The sequence below is a fragment of the Pectinophora gossypiella genome, chromosome 21 (assembly GCF_024362695.1).
Source record: "Pectinophora gossypiella chromosome 21, ilPecGoss1.1, whole genome shotgun sequence".
Lineage (NCBI taxonomy): Eukaryota > Metazoa > Arthropoda > Insecta > Lepidoptera > Gelechiidae > Pectinophora > Pectinophora gossypiella.
Window position 1 is genome coordinate 1,293,679 of NC_065424.1, and position 25,672 is coordinate 1,319,350.

At 40.1% G+C, this 25,672-nt stretch overlaps 2 protein-coding genes across 2 annotated transcripts in view; both read right to left on the reverse strand.

Moving 5' to 3' along the window:
• Positions 1-2,280: 2,280 nt before the first annotated feature.
• LOC126376719 (trypsin-like) lies at positions 2,281-9,667 on the reverse strand (the record flags this gene model as incomplete). Its single annotated transcript, XM_050024275.1, has 9 exons — positions 2,281-2,404; positions 3,457-3,556; positions 4,165-4,283; positions 5,865-6,032; positions 6,573-6,670; positions 7,035-7,216; positions 7,887-8,015; positions 8,469-8,592; positions 9,586-9,667. Coding segments are annotated over 9 exons (1,083 nt in total), but the record flags the coding sequence as incomplete, so codon positions are not given.
• A 798-nt stretch (positions 9,668-10,465) lies between these two features.
• LOC126376569 (solute carrier family 2, facilitated glucose transporter member 8-like) overlaps positions 10,466-25,672 on the reverse strand; it is a 55,940-nt gene continuing 40,733 nt past the window's right edge. Inside the window, exons 5-9 of the mRNA XM_050024049.1 lie at positions 25,221-25,427; positions 24,361-24,493; positions 15,882-16,111; positions 14,884-15,078; positions 10,466-14,615 (exon numbers count right to left, since the gene is read on the reverse strand). Of these exons, the coding sequence (XP_049880006.1) occupies positions 14,340-14,615; positions 14,884-15,078; positions 15,882-16,111; positions 24,361-24,493; positions 25,221-25,427 (1,041 nt within the window). The 3' untranslated portion in view covers positions 10,466-14,339. The remainder of the gene's footprint in view (positions 14,616-14,883; positions 15,079-15,881; positions 16,112-24,360; positions 24,494-25,220; positions 25,428-25,672) is intronic.

The following is a 25,672-nucleotide window of genomic DNA, read 5'->3' on the forward strand; positions in this document are numbered from 1 at the left end:
TGTGTGTTGTATGAAATTTAGGTAGGATTTTATTCGAACGGAACACAATACATGTAGGATAAAGAAAAAACACGGGATATATTTTAAATGTCTTTACTCCTTTTATTTTACACACTCTTCACTCTTATATTTTACCCCAAACCATTGCACCATCGACTCGCCTCTCTTACTTTTTAAAAAACTCCCTTACATCCCATTCATTAACCATCCTCCTTTCCTCATAGTAACGGGTTCTTACCGCGTTTAAATGGGGATATAAGACTCCCGATATTTCGACACTGTTGCAAGTGCCATGATCACGGGATGAGGTTATTATGTGCTTTATTTATGATAATAACCGCGTAAACTTAAAACAATGTACATCCTCCTTTCCACCATAAACAATCAAATTCCCATTCATTATCCTTCCATAGTATTCTCACTTTCCTACATAAGTACATTTGAAAATAGGTAGAGAATTTATTAAAGTATTTTTATACTTTTACCGCAACATGCACAGAGCGTCAAATCAAACATGTGTACACAAAAAAACTTTGTCTATAATTGTTATGTTATCTGTCATAAAATAGAGTTCAAAATTGACTAATGCTCCTGCACGTGTTACGGTGAACTGTAAAGTATGATTGGGTATGGTGTGAGTGTACTAAATTACATTTACATACATACAATCACGTCCGTTATCCCTATTAGGGTAGGCTGAGTAATATACTTTGGCTTTTGGTTATCAAATCAACGAGATTATACTATTGTAAAGTATTTAAACATTTTGTGAGCCAGTCACTGAGCCCAGCGAATTATTTGTAAACAGTGGTGACCATTAGCTGTCATAATATATATTTTTTTACTAAAGTATATTTGTATTCATTATCATTATCTCGCTGATGATTATAAAATTTATGTTTTTAGGTGTTTTTGGTCTATTACAGAAACGACATGTAACCAGGAGGTCTTAAGTGCAACCAGTTAATTTATTACTTTGCAAGAAACTGATTGGACTTTTGTTTTAATTCATTTATTCGCCTTAAAAATGGTAGGATTTTATGCGAGATTTTGAGATAAAACCTAATCGGAACACGTCTCAGCAGTTATATTATCAATTCAACGTAATTATCGAGTAAATACAAGCAAACCCGCAAATAAAAACTAGTAATATGTACATATTTGAACTGTACAAATTAAACCCTTTCATTTGAAATACCACACGAAAAAAATACATATTTTTTTCGTCAAAAAAAAAATACATATTTTTTTCGTCCCCACTTTATGACCACTAGAGGGCGCCACATCAAATTTAGCGTGACGTAACACACAGCCTATAACTACCGGATAATCAAGACGCTTCTTTTAACACCTCATTTGTTAAATTCTGACAGGTGGTTTAGAAGTTAGGTTGGTACAGACGTGCATACACATATACTGTTGACGACAGGTCGACATGGCAATCGGGGCATGAGGTGAGCCGCGGAGGCGGGGTCGCCCCGCACACCCGCACAGTCCCCGCGGCGTCTTAGTCTTAGTGTCGCACGAGTCCGTATCGACCGCGTTTATCGATTATAATCTCGCTCACATAATTTATTACTATTGTGTTTTAAAAATGGCTACGGTTGCATCTTCGTCGCGTGTTCAAGCAAAAAAAAAACAATAATTCACTCTACATAATTTAATGGGAATGGAAAATGAAATGGAAGATTTTATTATAAAAGTCGGAGATACCAGTGACGAAGATTCTTTAAGTTTTTGTAGCGATACGTTAGATGATTCAGATGAATAAATATTAACTTAAATGAAAACGTGGTATTATTTTGTTCACATTTTGTTACATACATAATAAAAATATATCGATATTGAAAACGTCATGTCACTAGAGAATTGCCACACATGTCGACCTGTCGTCTACATTACATACGTAGCGATCAAACACATAACCCTCGTTTTTGCTTCTCCGCAGTCGGGCAAAAAAATATGTTTAGGTACCAGCCAGAATGGCACTTTTGAATTTAAAAAATCCCTCGAAACTGCTTAAATTTTTAAGGCATATTTAATTAAGTAAAACCTTTCCAACACATGCTTTTTTATTTTATTTTGACGTCGCCGGTCTTGTATTTCGTCGTGTGAGTTCACGATACAAGAAAAATAAAGAAACGTCTATGTTACGAATACTTTTTTTCATTTTTCAAAGAATAAAAAATTGTTGAAGAATACATGAACGTGGAGGACGCAAGAGATATATGTATAAGTACGTCAGGACCGAAGCAAATAGAATTCCATTCCAAATAAAATAAAACATTGTGTATTATACTGTGATGTATATAGTTTATTCTAACTAATCGTGTTTCTCGTCCGGCGGCGTGGCGGCGTCGTCGTACCCGGCAACTGGGTGGTGTTGCGACGGGTGCTGCTCCACCTGCGACAGAGCATCAATAAGTGAATGGTGGAAAGAGGGGGTGAGGAAAACGGGGGGGAAAACCCGGCTACGGGGTAGTGTCACGACTGGCGCTGCTTCACCTGTCACACAACTTGCCATAGGTATGGTACGCTTTAAGTGGTGGAAAGGGGGGGGGGGAGAAGAGTGGGGGGAGTAGTGAGTGTTGACAATTGCAACATAAAAATACCTTATAAAAAAAAGGTTAATTTTTTTTATTAATTCTTTACTATTTTTAAATTAATTTTTGTATTCATCGATCTTCTCTTATTGTCGTGTGTTTGTAACCTTTATAATTTCTACTAAAGCCGAATTATATGCGAAGTGGCAAAACAATCAGCGTTTCCTTTAATACAGTCTGCGAGTGGTGAAATAATCAGTCCACACACATTTTAACAGTGAGAACCCGGGTACTGGGTGGTGTTGCGACGGGTGCTGCTCCACCTGTGACAGAGCATTATTGATGCTCCATAGTAAGCGTGGCCAATAATTGTGCCGCAAAAATTTTGTATCGATCGCCATCGACTCGCAAAGAAGAAGAAGACTCTACCACTTGGAGAGAGGGGGTGAGGAAAATGTGGGGGGGGGTTCTACGGGGTAGGGTCTCGACTGGCGCTGCTTCACCTGTGACATAACATGCCATAGGTATGATACACTTTAAGTGGTGGAAAGGGAGGGAGGGAGAAGAGTGGGGGGAGAAGAGGGGGGGGGGGAAACAGTGGGGGACAAGAGAGGGGGGAGTAGAGAGCACCCGGCTATGACCTGTGATACAGCATACAATACACTTTAAGTGGTAGAGGGACAAAGAAGGGGAAGGAGAGTGGAACAGGACAGAGCACTCGGCTACGGGATGATGTCGCGGCGGGTGCTGCATCACCTGTGACACACCATACAATACACATTAGTGGTGGAGAGGGGGAAGGAAAGGAAAGGGGGAGAGCACCCGACTACGAGGCGATGTATGGATGAGTCCTGCACACTATAAAATTAATCTGGTGATGTATGAGTATTCTAAAATCAAACATGAATCTTACCACGTGAACAGGAGGTTTGAGAGTCGGGTCCACCGCCTCTATCGCTTCGATCAGGTCAGCGGTTGATTTGTACGACGATATGGTGTGCTTCACGAAGTCCCTGGTGCACAATATATCACGGTAAATCAGAACTCTCTGGTACACAATATCATGGTAAATCAGAACTCTCTGGTACACAATATCATGATAAATCCATAGAGCAACAAGAACCTCTCTGGTACACATTATCATGGTAAATCAGAACTATGGTACACAATATCATGGTAAATCAGAACTCTCTAGTTCACAATATCATGGTAAATCGTCTTGGGTAAATCAGATATCGCTGGTAGACAATAAATCAGACGGATATACTTAAATTACGCTAATAATCACATCAAGGTGGGTAGAGTTTCGATAATGTCCCCATCAGGAATCGCAGCAGGGTCAGGTCGTGAGCCTAACGCTCTAACCACTAGACCGCGGAGGCTCTTAAAAATTCCCTTTCTATAATTAATGATGGAATAGTAAAAAAATTAAGAACTGCCTCTACCTCTGTTTATCTTACATTCCGGTACACTTCCCATCATATTCGCTGAATCGTGAATCACATGGCTACGAGTCACCATGAGAGATCCAGCTGTAAGTCACTACGTCACAATTGAACTTTGCAATTACGCACTTTGTCGACAGTACCAGTGTATACATATTGATGCTCGTTTGCTTTACCTGAAGTAAAAAGCCTTGATGAAGACAGCGGGCTGGTACTCGTGACCACAACGCTCGGGGCCGAAGCTCATCACGCCCATGAGTCTGTTCTGCTGCACGGCCGGCGCACCAGCGTCGAACTACCACACAAAAATACAACAATACTATGTTATAAGTATACAGTTGATCTCTCTATTATCTGTTAGTAGGAGAGCGGACCGTAACAAACCCTGCGTCATCAAGTACCAGGATGGGACCACTTTATAGTGGTAACAAAACAAAAATTACTTATAATTGCCTCCTGCACATAACGCTCCAGGATTAGATGAGGCAACCCTACTTTTTTAGAAAACCTATTCAAACAATGACAACTATAAACTGATGGGTTAAAAAGGCAACATTGAAGCAATTCAGAAATATTGCTTTCTGAGATGAATTACTGCGTCGATGTGGCCATTTTAACCCCCTGGTCCCATCGCGGTAGTCGATGACTTAGGGTCTGCTCGGGTTAAAAGTCGGGTATTCATTTTGTGTAGGTATATCCTGTCTTCAGATTTTTGGAAAACGAAATCTTTTCGGTTACAAGATCATTTTGTTCGCGGTACTCAAGCCTTACCCTGTGCGTGTGAGCGAGATATTCAGTGAAATGAAGATGAGCGTTCAGGGTCGATGCTCACGGCCGCTGCTCCTGCGTCGGACCAGCCACACGAAAATACTCAGCAAGAGGGCGTATACCATCACCACAGCAGCGTCCATACTTGAGTTTCCACTCAGAGTCAAGTACCTTCGCCTCAAGGGAAATATTTTTATAAACGATGACATCCTTTTGGCTTTAAGTGATTTGGGAGTGTTTATCAAATTTCCAGGGAGTTTTTGTTGCAGGAGAAGTGTTTTATTGGTGATTGAAAATGTTTTAATGAACAATACAGATATTGATTTCTCTTTCAAATTGACAGAAATTTCAAAGCAGTGTGTAGCTATTTCTGACAAAGTGATTTCTTCTTTGTTTTATCTTAAAACCATTTTAAGAAGGTGATAAGCAAGGAGAATTTATTCTCTTACCGGGGTAATACCAAATTACACAAATAAAGTAAGTATGTTATTATTCCGTTGTTAGAAATGACCACATCATTTACGAAAGTTTTTTCTTGACGTGACTTATTGTAGATTTGCCGCAGATGGCATTGACTGGCCGGACAAATGGGGAGCGCTGAAGGCTCTCACCCGGTACAATGTTTAAGACAACAGGCCTGAGGGTGCCCAGTTGGGCGTGAACCTCGGCTCAGGGCGTCGTCTGAGAGGAAAAATATTTGAAAGAATTAATCGACCCTAGTGGGTCGATAGCGGCAAGCGCTGGTTGACGGAGAATTTATGAAAGTAAGTACTTAGAACTATTACTTAATTTGTGACTTCGCTTATGAAGACGTCGGATCCTCGGTCCTCAATTCGGAAAGGTACGTGCTTCAAGTTTACCAATTTCGCATCACTATCGAAGCCTAAGCATGGAATAATATAACACTACGTATAGAACGGCAACTCTCCGCTCTCCACCAGCTTCTGAGCTAGGTTTACCTCAACACCCTTGGTCATACTTTAGTCTTCAATCGTATGGGCGTCAGACGTCACACACACTGATGCGCGTGTGCGATAACGTCAATATGTAGTGTCGTGTAAAACGAGGTTGTTTGTATGGGCTGTGCCACTGCTACGGAGCCCCTTACCAAGCAAGCATCCCTGGTGCCGTTCCTGAGCGAGGCGCAGAAGAAGTCATCGGTGAACATGAAGCCGTTGACGAGCTGGTATGCGTCGATGCAGTAGTGCTGCGTGCGCACCTTCAGTCGCGCCGTCAGGAGGTCCGGGGTCTGGTCTCTGAACGCAGTGTCCGAACCCTGGAGGCAGGTATACTTTAGATTTTACACCAGCGGCTTCCACCAATCGTACGACGTCTGTCTACGTAGATTTATTGGTAGAAGCTCTCGATATAATTCGCGGTTGTCGTGTAGACCCTGCAGAGGCGGTAAAAAGCCCAAATCGAAGCAATTCACCTCAAAAAGCAATAATGTTATTTGACATTTGCAGATCAAAATATCTGCGCAATGGTGCTAATTCCTGTACACAACATCTAATATTATTTGAAGTTATATCTGTCGTTTTCTTATCCGCCGAAAAGGAAAGGGACGGGTAATCGAGAAGCATAAAGTTTATGGAACACACGTCAATTTTAAGCACAAATCTAAAACAACCCTATAAAAAATTTGCATTGGCTAATAACCCAACAGAATTTAGTTGACAGCACACGTGTCAAACACATGTCAATATCAATATTGTTTTTTTTAGGCCTCCCCCCCTGATACGATTGAACAACGGCTCGGAATAACTGGGCGTAGGTACTTACCTACCTTAGTACAGGATAATAAGCGACAAGTTACCTTGGTGGCTCCCCATCCAGTGATGACGACAAAGCTCTGCGCAAACGGCTCCTTCATACCCTCGTAGATCTTGATCAGGTTCACGTGTTTGCCGAACTCTGTAAACAAAAAGTGGTCAAATGCGGGTAGGCCTATTAAATGTGTCATATCTGCTTGTTAAAATTAACTTCCGTGCAATATACTTGTATTGGATTTGATTTCTCTTCTTCTTATCGTGTGAGTGGAATACCAATCTCATCAACCCTTGTGTCAGGGTTACTATTGAGCCGCCAAAGGCCCCTGACATGGCTCAACGGCTTAACTTGCCTTCCGAAGCACGGATCATCTTACTTTCGGACAATCAGGTGATCAGCCTGTAATATCCTAACCGAACTAGGGAACCCGGGGCCTCTGGATCGTGAGTCCAACGCTCAACCACTGGACCACAGAGGCCGTGGGATTTGATTTGATTTATGTACTTACCAAGGTTCTCAGACAGCTTCAGCAGAGCGACGTCGGCGTGTGGTACGGGCTCCTCCTCAAACTTGGGGTGTCTGACGGCCCCCACCACGTCCACCAGCTGGCCACCCTCGTGGGGCCGCGCGCTGCCCACGCGCGCCTTCACGTACTTCGCTAGAGTCTTCATTGGGGACACGTGGAGGACGCTGTGGGGAAAAGACATTCAATTATCACGTAGGCACTTGTATTTTATAAACTCAGAAACCCCTGAGATTCCTGAGATTCTTTTTTTTTGACGTGACTTATTGTCACGTCGAGTGATTGATTATCATGATTTGCCGCAGATGGCATTAACTACTTGGCTGGACAAAGGGGAGCGCTGAAGGCAACAGGCCTGAGGGTGCCCAGTTGGGTGAGAACCTCGGCTCAGGGCGTCGTCTGAGAGGAAAAATATTTGAAAGAATTAGACCCTAGTGGGTCGATAGCGATAAGCGTTGATTGAGGGAAATCGTCGACCACGCCGGCGGGGTCGGTATCGGGGTCCTGAAGTGTTTGGTGTTGCGAGCTGATTGGCTGCCTCTATGGCTAAAGTAATCGGGTCGTGGGGATCGTATATTACGTCCTTCGGGCGCGGATACTTTTCAGTACCGTCCCTAAGCCCCTGAGATTCAAACACTATATATAGTAACAAGAGAGAATGATGACCCCCATGCTGGATTGTTCTTAGTGCAAAGGTCGAGAGCAGCGAGGAATATGGCTAGTGTAAAGTGATAGTGCGACAGGGTTCTAAAGTGGGTACATGATATTGCCCATGACTGTACTGTACAGTCAGCAATAACAGTGGTGAGTATAATGACACGTGTATGGTAACATTACTAATTGAGGCAGTGCGCAGCGGTGACGATCCAGTTGATGTCGACGATTGCGCCGGCGCACCACAGCCGCCCGTTGATGATGATGGCCGCCATGTACGGGTAGTTCAGCGTGTCCGTAGAGTTGCCGCCCCTATCACAACATGTTTTTAAATGAATAAAACCTTTATTGCACACACAACAAGGAAAAAGTTCAAGGGAAACTAAAAGTAGCCTTATCGCTAAAAGCGATCTGTTAGTGATTAGCCAAGTTGTAAACGATTATGACAATAGTGTAGGTTCAATCAGTTACTTTTTACTAAACGTCAAAACACGAAATTGCTATGGAATTTGTATGAAAACACCAACCTGTGTCGTCATAGAAAAATTTACAAAATGTCGCACTTATTATTTATTTACATTTTCCTATAGTAAAAATCACAGATAAGTTAAATAGAAAACATTTTTTTTTCATTTTTTGTTACCTTTGGATCTGTGATCTTCTGATTTAGTAATTATAATTTCATAATTTATCTTTTGACGTAGGAAACTACAGTGTCGTCTGCGTGCCGCGGTCGGGGTCTTTCGTCAACTTTATACATTTTACCTGATCCTCAGCGCCTGTTTGGAGATGGGGTCCATGCGTATACGCAGGCTGTCGACGTTGTGGTGTTTCCGTCGGAACGGGCCCGTTGGCAGGTCATTGTTGTCGATGTTAAATCGTAGGTTCACTGGTGGGGCATGAAATGGATCAGAATAGCTGGCCAAATCGCAACCAAACATAAGAACATAACATAAGCTGACGACTATAATATATCCCAATTAACCGTTGGGTAGCGTTAGGTAGGTACATTGGAGGAGCTCGGTGGCGCAGCGGTAAACGCGCTCGGTCTGCGATTGTTGAAGTTAAGCAACTTTCGCAAAGGCCGGTCATGGGTGACCACAAAAAAAGAAAAGTTTTCATCTCGAGCTCCTTCGTGCTTCGGAAGGCACGTTAAGCCGTTGGTCCCGGCTGCATTAACAGTCGTTAATAACCATCAATCCGCACTACGCCCGCGTGATGGTTTAAGGCCCGATCTTCCTATTCATCCATAGGGAAGACCCGTGCCCCAGCAGTGGGGACGGGCTGATGATGATGAGGTAGGTACATCATTGTATAAGAAGAGCAGGTATGCTCAATCCTGTGACAAACAGCCATTGCTCTTTGATAACGTACTTACGTTACCACTGTGTTACCATTTTATTACACTGTGAGACACAATCCGCGCGCTTTCTTACTCCTTAACGGCTTACAGCCATTTAAGACTAAAGTAAGTCCCAGAGGGGGTGAAATCGACATCCTATACGAATTGGTGCGAGGCGAAGAGTTACCGTTCTATATGTAGTATTCTTTATTCTATGCTGAGATTGGTTATAGACCTCACAACCCACACGATGTACGGTCACGAGCATTAATATGTATACACTTTAATGTAAGTACCCACTTTAGGACACTGTCGCACTAACATATTTAACTTTTAGTGAGACTTACAGTTCAATTTGTCAAAAATGTTAATGTGACATGGTACCAAAGTGTATACATATTAATACTCGTGACCGTACCATGTCACATTAACTTTTTTGACAAATCGAACAGTAAGTCTCACTAAATGTCAAATATGTTAGTGCGACAGAGTCCTAAAGTGGGTACATTATATTGCTCATGGCTGTACGAAGATACTTACAACCGACAGGTTCCACTTTTTCCTCCCTCTTCCATATTGATCCAACAGCAAAATTTAATAAAATAACAAATAGAAAAATATTTAACATTTTAAAAGTTATTTATTTATTTTGTTAAGTAGGTACTATTTCAACATTTGTAAGTAATGAAATTTTATGTTGCAAAAATTTATATTTTTATCGTATTCGATATAATATTATGTGTATATTTTATTTTGCAATATTCTGTTGAGTGTGATTACACTTGTATTTTATAGTTTTCGAAGTTTACTTAGTGCTGTAAATGTTTAATACCTACTTCTTTTTTATTGTAGGTTTGCTTCAGAAGGCATTGAATACTTGGTCGGACAAATGGGGAGCGCTAAAGGTTCTCACACGGCGATCTGTGTGGTGTAATAGATAGACGCCTTACCAAACTGAAGGTCCTGGGTTTGATATCTGAATGGATTACTTATTTTTAAAAAATGAAGTTTATCTAGTAGCCTCTCCACCAACCCGCAGTGGAGCAGCGTGGTGGAGTATGCTCCATACCTCCTCGGGTTGATTGAGGGGAGGCCTGTGCCCAGCAGTGGGGCGTATATAGGCTATTTATGTATACGTTGCAATATTCGCAAAGGCCGGTCATAGGATGGGTGACCACAAAAAAAAAGTTTTCGTCTCGAGCTCCTCCGTGCTTCGGGAGGTACGTTAGTTAAGGCGTTGGTCCCGGCTGCATTAGCAGTCATTAATAACCACCAATCCGCACTGGGCCCGCGTGATGGTTTAAGGCCCGATCTCCCTATCCGTTCATAGGGAAGCTCCGTGCCTCAGCAGTGGTGACGTTAATGGGCTGGTGATGATGATGGAATAAAAAGTGTAAGGATGTAAAATAAAAGGCGTATGTTCTTCTTATAAATAAAATACTTTAATGTCGTCATAGACACTAGGCTAACACAGTAATTCGTCAAAATATCACATTCTGGGTCGAGGGCATTTTTGCCCCCTAAATAGCAGTATGCTATCACACACGGGGTGTTAGTGACACTGTAACTAATACTGAGGGGGATGATTCAGACCACTATTCTGAGTTGATATCAAGTGCAATTTTCCGTCGCAAAATTCATGTTTCTTTTTGTCCTTTTTAAAATTATTTCCATTTCCATACTTTTGCGATGGAAAATTCCACTTGATATTAACTCAGAATCATGACCCGAATCATCCCTCTCAGAATTTGTTACGATGTCACTTACAGCCCGTACAAGTACGAACGTATGTTAGCGACACCTTGTAGGTAACTGTGAGGGATGTTTCAGACCGTGATTCTGAGGTAATATCAAATGGAATTTCTTGTCAGAAAATTAATAAAAAATATATTTTCCGGGTCATATACCTTTGCGACAAAAATTCTATTTGATATTAACTCAGAATCGTGAGCTGAATCTCTTCAGTATTTAGTGCGGTGTAACTAACACGCTGTATAATTAAGAAGTCTTCATATTCCGAGACGTTTACAACGATGTCCTTCGATTGAACCTTGCATTAAAGTCACTTTTTCATACATACACTTTGTAGATAAAGGGCAATGCACATAGATGAAGTAGGTACGGTCACGAGCATTAACATGTATACACTTTGGTACCATGTCACATTAACTTTTTTGACAAATTGAACTGTAAGTCTCACTAAATGTCAAATATGTTAGTGCGACAGAGTCCTAAATTGGGTACATTATATTGCTCATGACTGTACCTGTACCAAACAACGCTGAGCATTTCTGTGTGCACGTGTGCGAACAAATTCGAATATATATATTTTTTTAAAATTGGAATATTCCAATATATCCCGCTATGCTATCCTTTGTATCAATTAATAGTGACAGACAGACTAAATCTGTGTGGGTTTCTTTTTTACAATTTTGATACGGGACCCTAAAAACAGAGTAGATAATAAGAAAAAAGACCAGAAAAAGGGAGAAATGTACTTCTTTCCCATTGTCCAGCTATTTGTTTGTATGTCTGTTTGTATACTTTGTATTTCAGTGATAAGGAGTGTGTATGTACGAAAAATCATGTACACTGGTAAAAACTAATTAAGTATACAATTCATTCATTGAAATATTGTATCTGATAAGAATTAATTTATTATTTCAAAATAATATCCACATAATTATTACATAATTAAATTTAAAGTGCATTCTTTCCGTACTTATAGTACTTACTTTGATAAATATTTTTATGTAATTGTAACAATTATCACAATTTAATAAAAGTACATAATATAGGCGATTTATAGAAAGACTGATCTTTAAAATTAACTTATATATTTGTGCTAATTAATGTAGACCCATCTAATTTCATTTTAAGTTATATCTGTCATTTTCTTATTCGACGAAAAGGAAAGAGACGGATGATTTGCACTCGTAAATTTTAGGAAGAATGAGTAAATGAATGAATAACCCGGGCGAATCAAAAAGTATCTCACTAGTATGCAAATTGTTTGACGTGTGCTGTCAACTTAATTCTGTCGGGGTATTGGCCGATGTAAAATATTTAGACGGTTGTTTTAGATTTCTGCTTAAAATTGACGTATGTTCCATAAATTTTATGCGTGTAGATTACTCATCTCTTTCTTTTTCAGCGGATAAGAAAATGACAGGTATAACTTAAAATAAAATAAAATGACGTCTGCAGGAATTAGCACCATTAATTAACCCTACAATTATCAGATCGTAAGTACACAATTTGTACATTATTGTTTGTATTTAGACTGTAATTTAATATTATTACATTTTATTAAGTTAGGAACAATTCTCATTTCGTATTAAGTAGGATGCCTTGTCTTTTGTAGTTCCCATTTCTTATTTTATTAACATAAGTATCAATACGTCTCGTTTGACATTTATTAGGAAATGGCGGACTTTCCATTCTAAGTTCACCAAAAACAGTATAGAAGGCGTTGTGCAGCTTTAACGTGATAATTACTTATTTTCTCATTTCTCGGGTTCATAATTATTCCAAAATACAAAGTAACGGCAGAAGCATATAAAAATATAATTGTTGCATATAAACTTGACCGAAAGACCCCGGCCGCGGCACGGATTTGTCTATAAGACCAAAGTTGCAGACGACACTGTAGTTTCTATGTCAAAGATAAATTATAAAATTCTAATGAGGGTCTTTCCAATCGACGTTCCTCAAACACACGATAGATGGCGTTGTTCACTTTTAACGTGATAATTACCTATTTTCTCATTGCTGGGGTACATAATTATTAAAAAATGTAATGTAATGGCAGAAGCATATAAAAATAATTGTTGCTTGATATTTGGACCACATTATGTATAGAATTATGTTGCTACCTATATTGCTTTTTTTTATTTTGATCAGAATAATAATGGGTGGTTGTTGTTGTTGTGTTTGTTGTTGTATGGGTGGAGGGTGTATGTAGTTGGGTGTTGTTGTGTTGTTGTTTTGGGCGGTCTGCCTCAGTGTGGCGCGCTGGAGGCTGGAGGAGAGATTCTATTTATAATAAGCTGGTATTATTATTATTAGATCAGTTATTTCTTTGTTATTATTAAACAATGATATCAAATTATTATTGCAATATTTCTGGGACCGGTAGGTCGTTGTATTTATTCTGTTTTATTTAATTTTAGCCAAATACCCTCCAAATAAACTTATTGTACCTTGGTGTAATAAAAAGGGTCATCATTTGTACCCAAAAACAAAGATAAAAGATGCATATGTCTGTTATCCATGAAATTGTTGTGAGTTGTGAGAAGCTGCAGTAGTTTTAGGCGGATGAGACGTTCGTTATGTAAAAATTGACGATTCAAAGTGTAACTATGTTACCTACTGAATAAAGATATTTTTGAATTTGAATTTGAATTAGAAGCTTAAACGAAGGAAAATCTTTACAGCGCTATCTGTATTGTTTTTGAGGAATTTAGCCTGGAAAGTCCTTCATTCACATCGCCAGTTAATTTATTAGGCGACGCACTGGCAACGTCGCATTTTAATACATCATATTGTTTTGTGACGTCAGCGGTTACGTAGCTTTGGCGTCTCGGCGAGTTATGGGCCTTACAGATATAATATATAACGTACTTACTAATTAATGTAAGCGTCAATAAGTTCGTAGTCGTTATATGAGCTATGTCGTGTCCGTCAGAATCATCGGTATTTTGTCGGCGTATTTTAAGTTGAAATGGTGCTCAATAATTGCTGCCCAATTAGTGTCGCCTAGTGCCTGTCACTAGAGAATTGCTTCTAACGTATTTTAGCAATGAAATAACATTTAAAAGCGACAGGCGCGGCGGCGACATTAAACAAAATTAATCAATTTGTCAATTTGAGCCGCCAAAGGCCCCTGACGTGACTCATGTAACGACTACGTACTTACATCAGTAAGTAGTAAGTAACCGGGACAAACGGCTTGACGTGCCTTCCGAAGCACAGATCGTCTTACTTTCGGACAATCAGGTGAACAGCCTGTAATATCCTAACCAAACTAGTGATCAGGAAAGTGATTTTTGTGATATGTCCCCACCGGGAATCGAACCCGGGACACGGAGACACCAGGTTTACTGAGGTTGGTAATCCATCTCACAACCCACACGATAGAAGAAGAAACTATTTCCGTTCCGGTGTCAAATTTAGTTGCTACTGTAAAATAAATGTCAAAACAATTTTACACTCTTCCACAAATCTCCATTTTACACAGTATCCATTAGAAACATCACTTAGCGTTGTACGTCATTAGTGTTACATTAGCACCATCATAATCTGCTTACTTCTTTACCGTTCTCGACATCTTTCCTCTTCTCCTTCGTCCTGCCGTCTTCTAGAAGAGCGTAGATCTCTTCTACTGTCCTGTCTTTCGTCTCTGGCACCCACATGACTGTGTAGAAGGTGCCGAGGAAGCATACGATGGAGAACATGATGAAAACCCAGTGGATCCCAAGAAGGTTGAGCAGTGGGTTGTAAGCTTTCGTTTGGAGGAAATCGCTGAGCCCGTCGATCGAGCTGACGAATGATGTCACCATGCCACGGTGCTGTGGAGAGAGAGAGAGAGAGATATATATATATATATATGATGTTAATTCTTTTTTGGTTCTATCCGACTGAAGGGGGAAAGATGAAGGGGAGGCCTTTGCCCAGCAGTAGGACAATATAGGCTAAACTAGAACCCGACTGCACCAGAAGGAGCGTTATGTTTTTATGGCACTTACCGGTGCTGAGTTCGAATTAAGTGTGCTTTAAGTATAACGATCGTGTTTGTAAATACTTAAATAAGTATCCTCGTTGCGAAATATAACTTACCTGGAATGAGAACAGCTCGGAAACGATGACGTAAGGCACGGGCTGGTACCCGGCAGCGTCGGCGAAGATGCACAGACACATCGCGAACACCGGCACCCAGCCCGGCAGCCAGATGTCGTACGACGTAATGTAGAACCAGCCGCCCAGGGCCAGCATGGAGAGACCTGTCGCCAGAGATGTTCCCGCCAGGAGCCACTGGAAGAAACAAAAATATACGTTTGAATTCAATACATTTTTTTTTTGTTTTGGTTTTCCCCGAAGGGTAAGGCAAAGGGAACTATGCCAATACAGCCATGTCTTACGTATTTTTTTTCTTGATGATTAATGAAATGATGAAAGGTGATGATGATGAAACCTAAGCCCCACCCTCGGAGTAGACTCCTACTCCGAACCCCAAACGAATTACTTAACTCAAAAGTCCGCATAAACTTTCGAGTTATGAAGCGGTTTCTTGGCACGAAGCGAAAATAGGCAGATACACTTTGTTCATTGAATACTCCGATATAATAAAACTCGCGAATGTCTTCCGACTAACTTAATGCGATCATTAACCACAAAACACCACTTCGTATTAATTATTTAGATTACTCAATGAAGAAAGCAACTGTCCCGTTCCCGTTTCCCGCCGAAAAGCCTCTTTTTTATTGAATAAAAATAAACAATCATGACATTTCTCTGGTAGAAAATCTGAATGATATTCGCCGACAGTGTTGCCAAGTATCATGTTTACAGGTATTGTTTCATCTTCAACTACGTGTACAGTCATGAGCAATATAATGTACCCAGTATAGGACTCTGTCGCACTAACATATTTGACATTTAGTGAGACTTACAGTTCAATTTGTCAAAAAAGTTAATGTGACATGGTACCAATGTGTATACATATTAATGCTCGTGACCGTACAAAGGTGTCCAGAATGCTTATGTTGCTGGCCTTTGCAGTAAGAACTAACCACAGGTTGGGAACGTACGTATAGTCTTCTTAAAGATGAACTTACCTTGCGTCCAGTCTGCTCCACGATGCAACTAGCAACAATAGAACCGAGCAGTTGTATAGCTCCAACTATAATGGTCTGTTTGTTCGGGCTGAGCTTCAAGCCTATAGACCTGCCCGCCTCGTCGAAGATGGAACCAGCATACATCAGCACCACCAGGTACCCGCACGTCTCCTGTGACAACATTACGTTGACTGCTATCCTGAACGCTTTGAAGGTCGTCTTGTCTTGCACTGGAAGAGAAGAGAAATAAAGCTTCAAAATAAAATTAAAAAACTTTTTTTCCTTGTAGAATCAAAAGCATGTTTGGATCATAGGTAATTGTTATCACGTGGTTTCCAGGATCAGTGTTCGGTTAGTGGTAATAACCTCGCCCTCGATATTACATCATCATCAATTTAAGAGCCATGCTCTTGTCGGTGTAGCATTTTCCATTCCAGTCTCATCATCATCAGCCCATTAACGTCCCCACTGCTGGGGCACGGGCCTTCTCTATGGATGGATAGGGAGATCGGGCCATAAACCACCACGCGGGCCCAGTGCGGATTGGTGGTTATTAACGACTGCTAATGCAGCCGGCACCAACGGCTTAACGTGCCTTCCGAAGCACGGAGGAGCTCGAGATGAAATCTTTTTTTTTTTGTGGTCACCCATCCTATGACCGGCCTCTGCGAAAGTTGCTTTACTTCAACAATCGCAGACCGAGCGCGTTGACCGCTGCGCCACCGAGCTCCTCCATTCCAGTCTATCAAGGGCCAATTCCTTGACTTCCCCCCGTACACATAGCCCCTTATTAAATAGGGCTTAAAAATAGCTGGCGAGAAGTGGGTGGATATTACACCTTTGCTTAGTGCAGTCTTCACTAACGCAGTTGGCTCGATCATTATAGACGTCGATACGACTCACCGCCTATCACGTTGGTCTAACAGAAAGACCGGTGAAGTGTGGGTACTGGATACTTAGTTCATCTTACCATAGATGTACCACTGACTATCTTTTGGGGTACAGGTGTGATGTTATGTAGAATCATAAGCGATAAGCGATTAGGGTAGGAACACATTAGGAGCGGCTGGCGCTTGTACCATAGAAGTATAGGTACTTCTATGGTTTAAGGCGCCAAACAATAGCATGAAAAGAAGCTTGGATCGAGCTTTACCTTTGATTATCTAGTGCAAAAATATGTATCTACTGTGCGAACTTATCTGAACGAGGCTTCGCACAAAATTCCTCTATATTTAAATATATTTACACCTAGATACATTATATTTCCCACCGGGGTACGCAGAGACTATGGAATTCCATTTGCTTCGATCCTTACATACTTCTCTTGCTTCCTCCACATTTATCAATCGTTTCATACACGTTCAGAGTAGATTTTACTGAACCTTTTCTAAGGACATCTGTAATTTGGAATCCCCCGGTGAGAAATAGGCGTAAGTTTATGTATGTATGAATATATTATATTTTATCTCCTTTAAATATTTATAAATATTTAAATATAAAGTCTGGGTCAAGGCAAGGGAAATATATTAGTTTAAATTTAAATTATAAGTCGCGTTCTAAGAGCTACATTACTAACATTGTATCTTTTTTATATTTGTATATAACGGGTGACCGCAAAAGTTTATTTTTTGCACAAAATGTTGCTGTCGCTTCGTGTAGAATCATAATAAGTATTCATACAATATATTATGCTTAAGGAACAGGTTTCAAATGCAAAATTATTTTCTTTTTTACGATTGACTCTCGTTTCTTGGTATTCGGTAAAGGATATAAAAAAAAATAAAGGTACGAAAGAAAACATGTTTTAAACGTGTCAAATTTAATAAGTTTTTTTATAATTGCCGAATGGCGCATATTGTATAATTATGAATTAATATTATGTATATGTGTTATTAATGTATGTTCTGATTAGCTTATAGCCTTATTAATTTATTGGAATTCATAAAATAAAACACAGGAACAAGGCTTTATTGTTACAAATCGAATTGTAATAATGAACTTTTATATCGCGGTTATCTTTAGAACTGGAGAAGAAAAACTGTATTATATTTTCCTATCCAAAGTTTACGGCTAACTTGTGAATGTCAAAAAAGGAAGCCAAATTAAAAACAATATGACTCAGAATTCGTGATAGTCCTCGGAGAACGCGTGAACGTAGTGTCCCGGGTTCAAACTCATGTTTCGAGAATTTGACTTAGTATGAATTCATGTTTTAATCATAGATAATTGATATCATATGGTTTCCAGGGTTTGTGCTAATGACCATCATCATCACCAGCCCATTAACGTCCCCACTGCTGGGGCACGGGCCTTCCCTATGGATGGATAGGGAGGCCGGGCCTTAAATCATCTCGCGGGCTCAGTGCGGATTGATGGTTATTAACGACTGCTAATGCAGCCGGGACCAACGGCTTAACGTGCCTTCCGAAGTACGGAGGAGCTCGAGATGAAAACTTTTTTTTTGTGGTCACCCATCCTATGACCGGCCTTTGCGAAAGTTGATTAACTTCAACAATCGCAGACCGAGCGCGTTTACCGCTGCGCCACCGAGCTCTTCACCAGTGGGTTTATAGTATACACCTTTGCCTACCCCTACGGGGATATACGCATGATGCAATGTTTTGTATTATGTCAAAAAAGGAACGAGTCAAGATCGATGTGTAACAAACAGCAACCCTATCACAAGTACTTAACAGTAATCTTACATAACATTACAAGACAAAACCGTCGTCTGTCTGTACAATTACATAAGTCGTGACACGTTTGACAACTGAATGGCTTTTCCATCCACACGCCGCAGCTTTTTCCCTTCCCTTTGCGACCATTTATGCGCGAAATCGGACAGACATTTTGAAATATCGAACAAGACGGAGATTAATTCTGCGGACTGCAGATTGAATACGATGTGATTGCAGTTCCGTGACCAGGGGCGGATTACGAACGAATATTTTGGTGAAATACTTTAAAACGGTTTTTGGTATAGCAGTTTGTAGGCGGAATTTATCGGTGTCCGAAGGACGTAATATACGATCCCGACGACCCGATTACAATTATTTAGAGGCGGCCAATCAGCTTGCGATACCAAACACTTCAGGACTTTTCAGGCTTAAATCAGATGTAAGATAAAAAAAAGTAAGATGAGTCCGTGCTTCGGAGGGCACGTTAAGCTGTTGGTCCCGGCTATTAGCCGTAAAAACACCTTCACCAACCCGCAGTGGGGCAGCGTGGTGGAGTATGCTCCATATCTCCTCCGGTTGATTGAGGGGAGGCTTGTGCCCAGCAGTGGGACGTATGTAGGCTGTTTATGTTATGTAAAAAATAAATAAATAAATGTGGTCTTCATAACAATTTTGTCCAGGACAGACGTGATCCGTCCCTGGTCGAATGCTTTGCAAACACGCATTGAGGATGCAACGGTGTTACGGTATTGCTGTAGGTACCAGTGTGTTTACAGTCTGTCTGTCCATCACTTCCTGTTGGCAATTCACTGGCTCCTGCCGGGAGAACTGACTGACTGAACTGACATTTACATATGTGACATTTACGTCATCATCATCACGATCAGCCCATTAACGTCCCCACTGCTGGGGCACGGGCCTTCCCTATGGATAGGGAGATCGGGCCTTAAACCATCACGCGGGCCCAGTGCGGATTGATGGTTATTAACGACTGCTAATGTACTCGGGACCAACGGCTTAACGTGCCTTCCGAAGCACGGTCCTCCATGCTCCTGCTCGAGATGAAAACTTTTTTTGTGGTCACCCATCCTATGACCGGCCTTTGCGAAAGTTGCTTAACTTCAATAATCGCAGACCGAGCGCGTTTGCCGCTGCGCCACCGAGCTCCTTTTCCATTTACGGACCTTTTTAAATTTAAATTACTCCATAAAAGACCCTCTAAAAAATAATCAAAAATAATATAAAGAAAAATAGTCAAATTACGGGTTAAGGTGATGAGCTATGAGCTAGGATGTTTTTTTTTATAAGTCCGAAATAAACTTTTATTATTATTATTATTTAATAAGAACATATACAGGTACAGAGTGTTAGTGACATCGTAACGAATACTGAAGGGGTTGATTCAGAACACAATTCTGAGTCAACTCAGAATATCAATATCAACTGGAATTTCCTCTCAGAAAATTCATCAAAATTATTTGTGTTTTTTTTACTTATTTTCGGATATCAACTCATAATCATTTGCATCCCTCTCAATTCATCCCTCAAAGCTTTCGTTACGATGTCACTAACATCCTGTATTGTTTTAGAATCTAAACCATTTGATTATTTTTTGTCCGAGACGGTTTTGAAAAACTCAAAAACGCCTCCGAGAAACATTACGGTACGCCATAAGTTTACCATTTCAATCAGTATAACACGGCCTCCATGCTCACGATCTGGAGGTCCCGGGTTCGAATCCCGTAGGAGACACATCACAAAAATCGCTTTGTGATCCCTAGTTTGGTTAGGATATTACAGGGTGACCACCTGATTGTCTAAAAAGTAAAATGATCCGTGCTTCGGAGAGACATTAAGACGTTGATCCCGGTTACTACTTACTGATGTAAGTACGTAGTCGTTACATGACCCATGTCAGGGGCCTTTGGCGGCTCAATAATAACCCTGTCACCAGGGTTGATGAGGTTGGTAATTCACCTCTCAACCCACGCGATAGAAGAAGATCAGTATAAAGTAACTTTATTGTTATGTTACCGTTATATCTAATAGGACAACTATTTTAGTAAGTAATTTTAATCGCGATCTAAAAATAGTTGTTATTGCAGCCAGTCGTGGTATGCAATAGGTTATTAAGCTCGTGCGAAAACAGGAAAATAGTCGACGAGAGAGAGGACTTCTTAGAAACAAGGTAATTTGGGGAACCAACGCTACAGGAGCGAGTACAGTGGGCCTAAAACCTTAAGAATGCGGTAGTTTCCAGCTAGTCAGTTACTTTTTACCAAACGTCAAAACACGATATTACTATTGAAATTGTATGAAGATGCAACCTGTGACGTCATAGAAAAATGAGACAATATGACGCACTTATTATTACGTTTTTCTTTATTAAAATTAAAAAATAATTTTAATAGAAAAAAGAAAACTCTTTCTTAAGACTTTATTTAGTAATCAGAATTTCATAATTTATCTTTGATCTAGGAAACTGCCCAATAGCAATAAGGAAACTGATGAAAATTGTATAAGATTTTAGTGCAATAAATTATTTTTATTCTAACTTTATTGCTTAAAATTCTCGAATCAGATTGCATAATAATTTTAGGTAAGTAAGTACGTAAAAAGAATATTGATAAAGGTTAAAGGTCTATAGAGAATCTTCTTCTTTGCGAGTCGATGGTGATCGAAACTATAGAGAATTTTGCTTCGGTTTGATTCTCATGATTAGGTAAGATTACACCATCTCACATCCAAGTTGTTTGTAAATGTTTGTTTCCTGGTAGAGGTTGCTTGAAAGAAATTGCTCTAGAGCACTAAGGCCGCCCAAATTGTACTGTATTGATGTGTTATGTCTGATTGTTGAAATTTAAGTCTGTGCAATAAAGTATATTTGGTTGATTTGATTTGATTAGATATATAGATATCAGGTATTTTTCCTTCTTGATTTCAGCAAACACCGAATTGAATTTTAATTCAATAAAAATCATTTATCAATGTCAAATAATTATTAATGCGTGTGTGTGTAAATGTCATGGCAACTTTATAACAAAGGCTATAAAATCAAGTTTTTAAATGTTAAAATGAATCTGAAATATATAAACAAGGAAATTACATTATAATATAACATAAGTTATACACGCCAAGATAGATATGATGTCAATTAGATAAGTAGTATTAGTCAACTTTTTCTAAATTACAGTTATATTCAATGCTGACAGCGTCCACTCAAGTAAGATGAGATAAAATTATCCTCAACTAAATGTTACGCAATAGTACGTCCTCCACCAAAGTGAATGTAGTTTCCTTCCTCTATGATACATAAGGGTGTGTACTCATACCTATTTTTTAGATTCGCGTAGTTGTAATAGAGTAGTTACATGCTCCGAATAGGTTTTATCTCCAAATCTTGCGTAAAACACAATTAGAGGCACGTTATTTTAATAAATAAGACCCCAAAGCAATATTTCTATTTGACATATGTTTGCATTGCGCACTTCCTTTTATATGCGCAAACGTCAAATTGCAACATTGCTTTCTTAGATCAATTGCCCCCAGATAGGTCGACCACAGCTATTTCCTAAACATCAATAATTCGGAAGAATGTCGGAGATTTTTTTTCTTGTTTCATACTTTTCAGAGCGCGATTTGTCCGTAGTAGGGTTTTTACTACCTAAGCGTAGTGTTATTCCTTATGCTAAGACCTAACTACCTAAGGTTAAATTATTAACCGCCCGGCGCGCGCGCACCTGAAGGAAATATACTTAAATAATAAAACAAAATAAAGTGAGAGTATTTTGCGGTGACGATCTCGGGGAAGACCGGCGACTTGATTTTTTATTGTAGGCAGTTTGTTCACCTGCTGGTTAGAGGTTTTATTGCACCCAATGCGCTTGCTTTAAGGTGGGTACTGACCGGCGTTACGAGGCGTACTGTACCATTCGCAGCGAGCATGATATTTTACGTCATGTGCTTAAAATCAGTGTTGATGCTCGGTACGAGCGCCTTATTTCCCTGTACTGACAGCACGAACGCTCGCTGTGTAACACATTAAATTACGTCTCCAGTAATAACACCAGTCAGTACCCACCTTTATGTTACTTAGATATTGTTTACGAGACTTATTTATTTTTTATTGGAAGACCAAGAGCTAAAGATACAAAATAAAAGTGAACAATAAAAAACAAACAGCCATTTAGAAAGAAAGAAAAAAACATTTAATTCCATATTGGACGCCTTATTAACAATCTTAAATTTACTTAAAAAACAATAAGACAAATAATTAAAAATATATCAAACACCTAAACTACACAATGTGGAGGGCGTCCAAAATAAAAAAAAAGAATCCACAGGAGGATTTACAGGTCCTCACCTGTAGAAATTAAGATAAGATAATATTTACTTTTTATTTTAATAAAATTGTATATTATTAATGAGAATAGGTAACTGAACAAATTAAGGAAAAGATCCAATAAAATATCCAACAGGGAAATTCTTAAAACACACGTCAATTTTAGGCAGAAATTAAAAAAATAACCCTCCCAACATTTTATATTGGTCAGCATACATTAAACGGGTTGCATACCAGCGAGATGCCTTTATAATTCGCCCGGGTTATTCATTAATTCACTCATTCATTTTAAAATTAACAGCTGTCAGTCTGTCCCTTTCCCTTTCGACGAATATGAAAATGACGGGTATAACTTTAAATAAAATTAGGAGGTGTCTGCAGGAATCGAGACCATATATATTATTTACTTCTAAAATAATAAAATAGGCTTAATTATGCGGCTGATAAGGTAAATTTGGGTAAAACAAGTGCTTCAATTGCGATGAAATGTTCGTCCTTATTTGTGTGACGATAAACTAGTTATTTAATGTATTGACACTCTATTGACCTCCCATACATAATCCCTCCGATAGTAAATTTAGGTTAAATGAGTCAATATGTGGAGCTCGGTGGCGCAGCGGTAAACGCGCTCGGTTTGCGATTGTTGAAGTTAAGCAACTTTCGCGAAGGCCGGTCATCAATCCGCACTGGGCCCGCGTGATGGTTTAAGGCCCGATCTCCCTATCCATCCATAGGGAAGGCCCGTGCCCCAGCAGTGGGGACGTTATTGGGCTGATGATGATGATGAGTCAATATGTTATACTTAACACGTTCACGTGAAAATTAGATATCAACCCCTCACGTGCAATGTTATGTTTCGATAAATACACTATGGCAAGAAAAAATGTGCCCCACATGTGGGACATGCACGTATGAGTTTCAAATGTGTGCCTCATATGTGGTTCATATAAAATAAACGTGTTAATATTCAAATTGCATTGTGTTATTTGTGGACGAAAGTGCCAATGAGTTGTTTTAACAAATACTATTCATAACATAACGTCTGTTTCCCCGATGAGGTAGGCAGAGCTTTTCAGTTCTTTCCTTCTACATAAAATAACGAACAGCCTATGTGTCCCACTGCTGGGCACAGACCTCCCCTCAGTCAACCGGAGGGGATATGGAGCATACTCCACGACGCTACTCCACTGCGGGTTGGTGGAGGTGTTTTTACGGCTAATAGCCGGGACCAACGGCTTAGCGTGCCTTCCGTCTCTCAGATCTTACTTTTTCAGACAATCAGGCGATTCAAGCCTGAAAAGTCATCAAACAAGCATAGTTTCACAAAGTGATTTCGACAATGTGCCCATCGGTAATCGAACCCGAACCTCCGAGATAGTGAGTCTGATCTTCTATCCACTAAACCAAGGAGTCTGTTGGCTGTTGTTTCTAAAATGCGGTAAATCCAACAGTAACTCACCGATGCTCTTCCATGTGGCCTTCTGCATGGACTTGGAGAACTCCTCCTCCCGCTCGAGCTGCTGCACCGCCTCCTCCAGGTTCTTGTCGTCCACTGAAGTGTTGCGGAGCCATGCCAGTGTTGCTCGAGCCTCCTGTTGAGTTAGGGGCCTATTAGAACTCTTTTCAAACTTCTTCTATCGTGTGGGTTGTGAGGTGAATTACCAACCCCATCGACCCTGGCGTCAGGGTTACTATTGAGCCGCCGTAGGCTCCTGACAAGGCTCATGTAACGACTACTCACTTACATCAGTAAGTAGTAACCGGGACCAACAGCTTAACGTGCCTTCCGATGCACGGATCATCTTACTTTCGGACAATCAGGTGATCAGCCTGTAATGTTCTAACCATACTTGGGATCACAAAGAGATTTTTTTTGTGATATGTCCCCATCGGGATTTGAACCCGGGACCTCCGGATCGTGACCCCAACGCTCAAACCACTGGACCACGGAGGTCGTTTCAAACTGGCAATAAGGTTTAATTCAATTAATAACACCGCTTAAACTTTATACCCGTAATTTTAGTTGTTAACTCGAATCTTCCTCGACTCAATACAAAATCAGTATTCTGATGTCGTCGTCTTCGGGTTTGACGCGCCAAAAAATAGGTACCTACAAAAGGCGAATTTGAGGAGACTCCTGAACTAAAACCTATTTATTGGTTTTACGTGTCTATTCACCTGTGCCTATTCAAAAATGCCTATTCACCTGTGATTTAAAGGACCCCAGGTTATAAGATACAGTAAACACCGACGCCGGCAGCCCATTCCATTCCTTGGCTGTGCGCATTTAGAATGATGAAGCGAAGTCACAAGTCATACCTTCAATTTCCCCTGCTTGACTAGAAATACAGGCGTCTCAGGCATGGGCAGAAACGCTAGCAGGTGTATGACTGGTATGGCCGTGCATAGCCACATGACAGCCGCGAAGGACAGCATATCTCCCGCGATGTAGACCACCAGGTAACCCAGGTTCTGAGACAGGATGAAGAGGGAACCTAGGGCTCCTCTGATGTTGTCCGACGCTATCTGTTGGGGAAGTCGATTTTTTTAGGATTTTGTTTATAAAGGTAAGTATTTATTTAGCAAATAAAATTTAAACAAACACACTTTTTGCACGGAACTTGATGATTATATCGTAGCATTATAAGTAGTGAAAACTACTAAAGTTAAATGTTATCTTATTGAAATATAATTATTAAATGTACTAAACTGGTGGGTTAAAATGACCAATCGAAGCAATTCATCTAAGAAAGCAATATTACAATTTGACA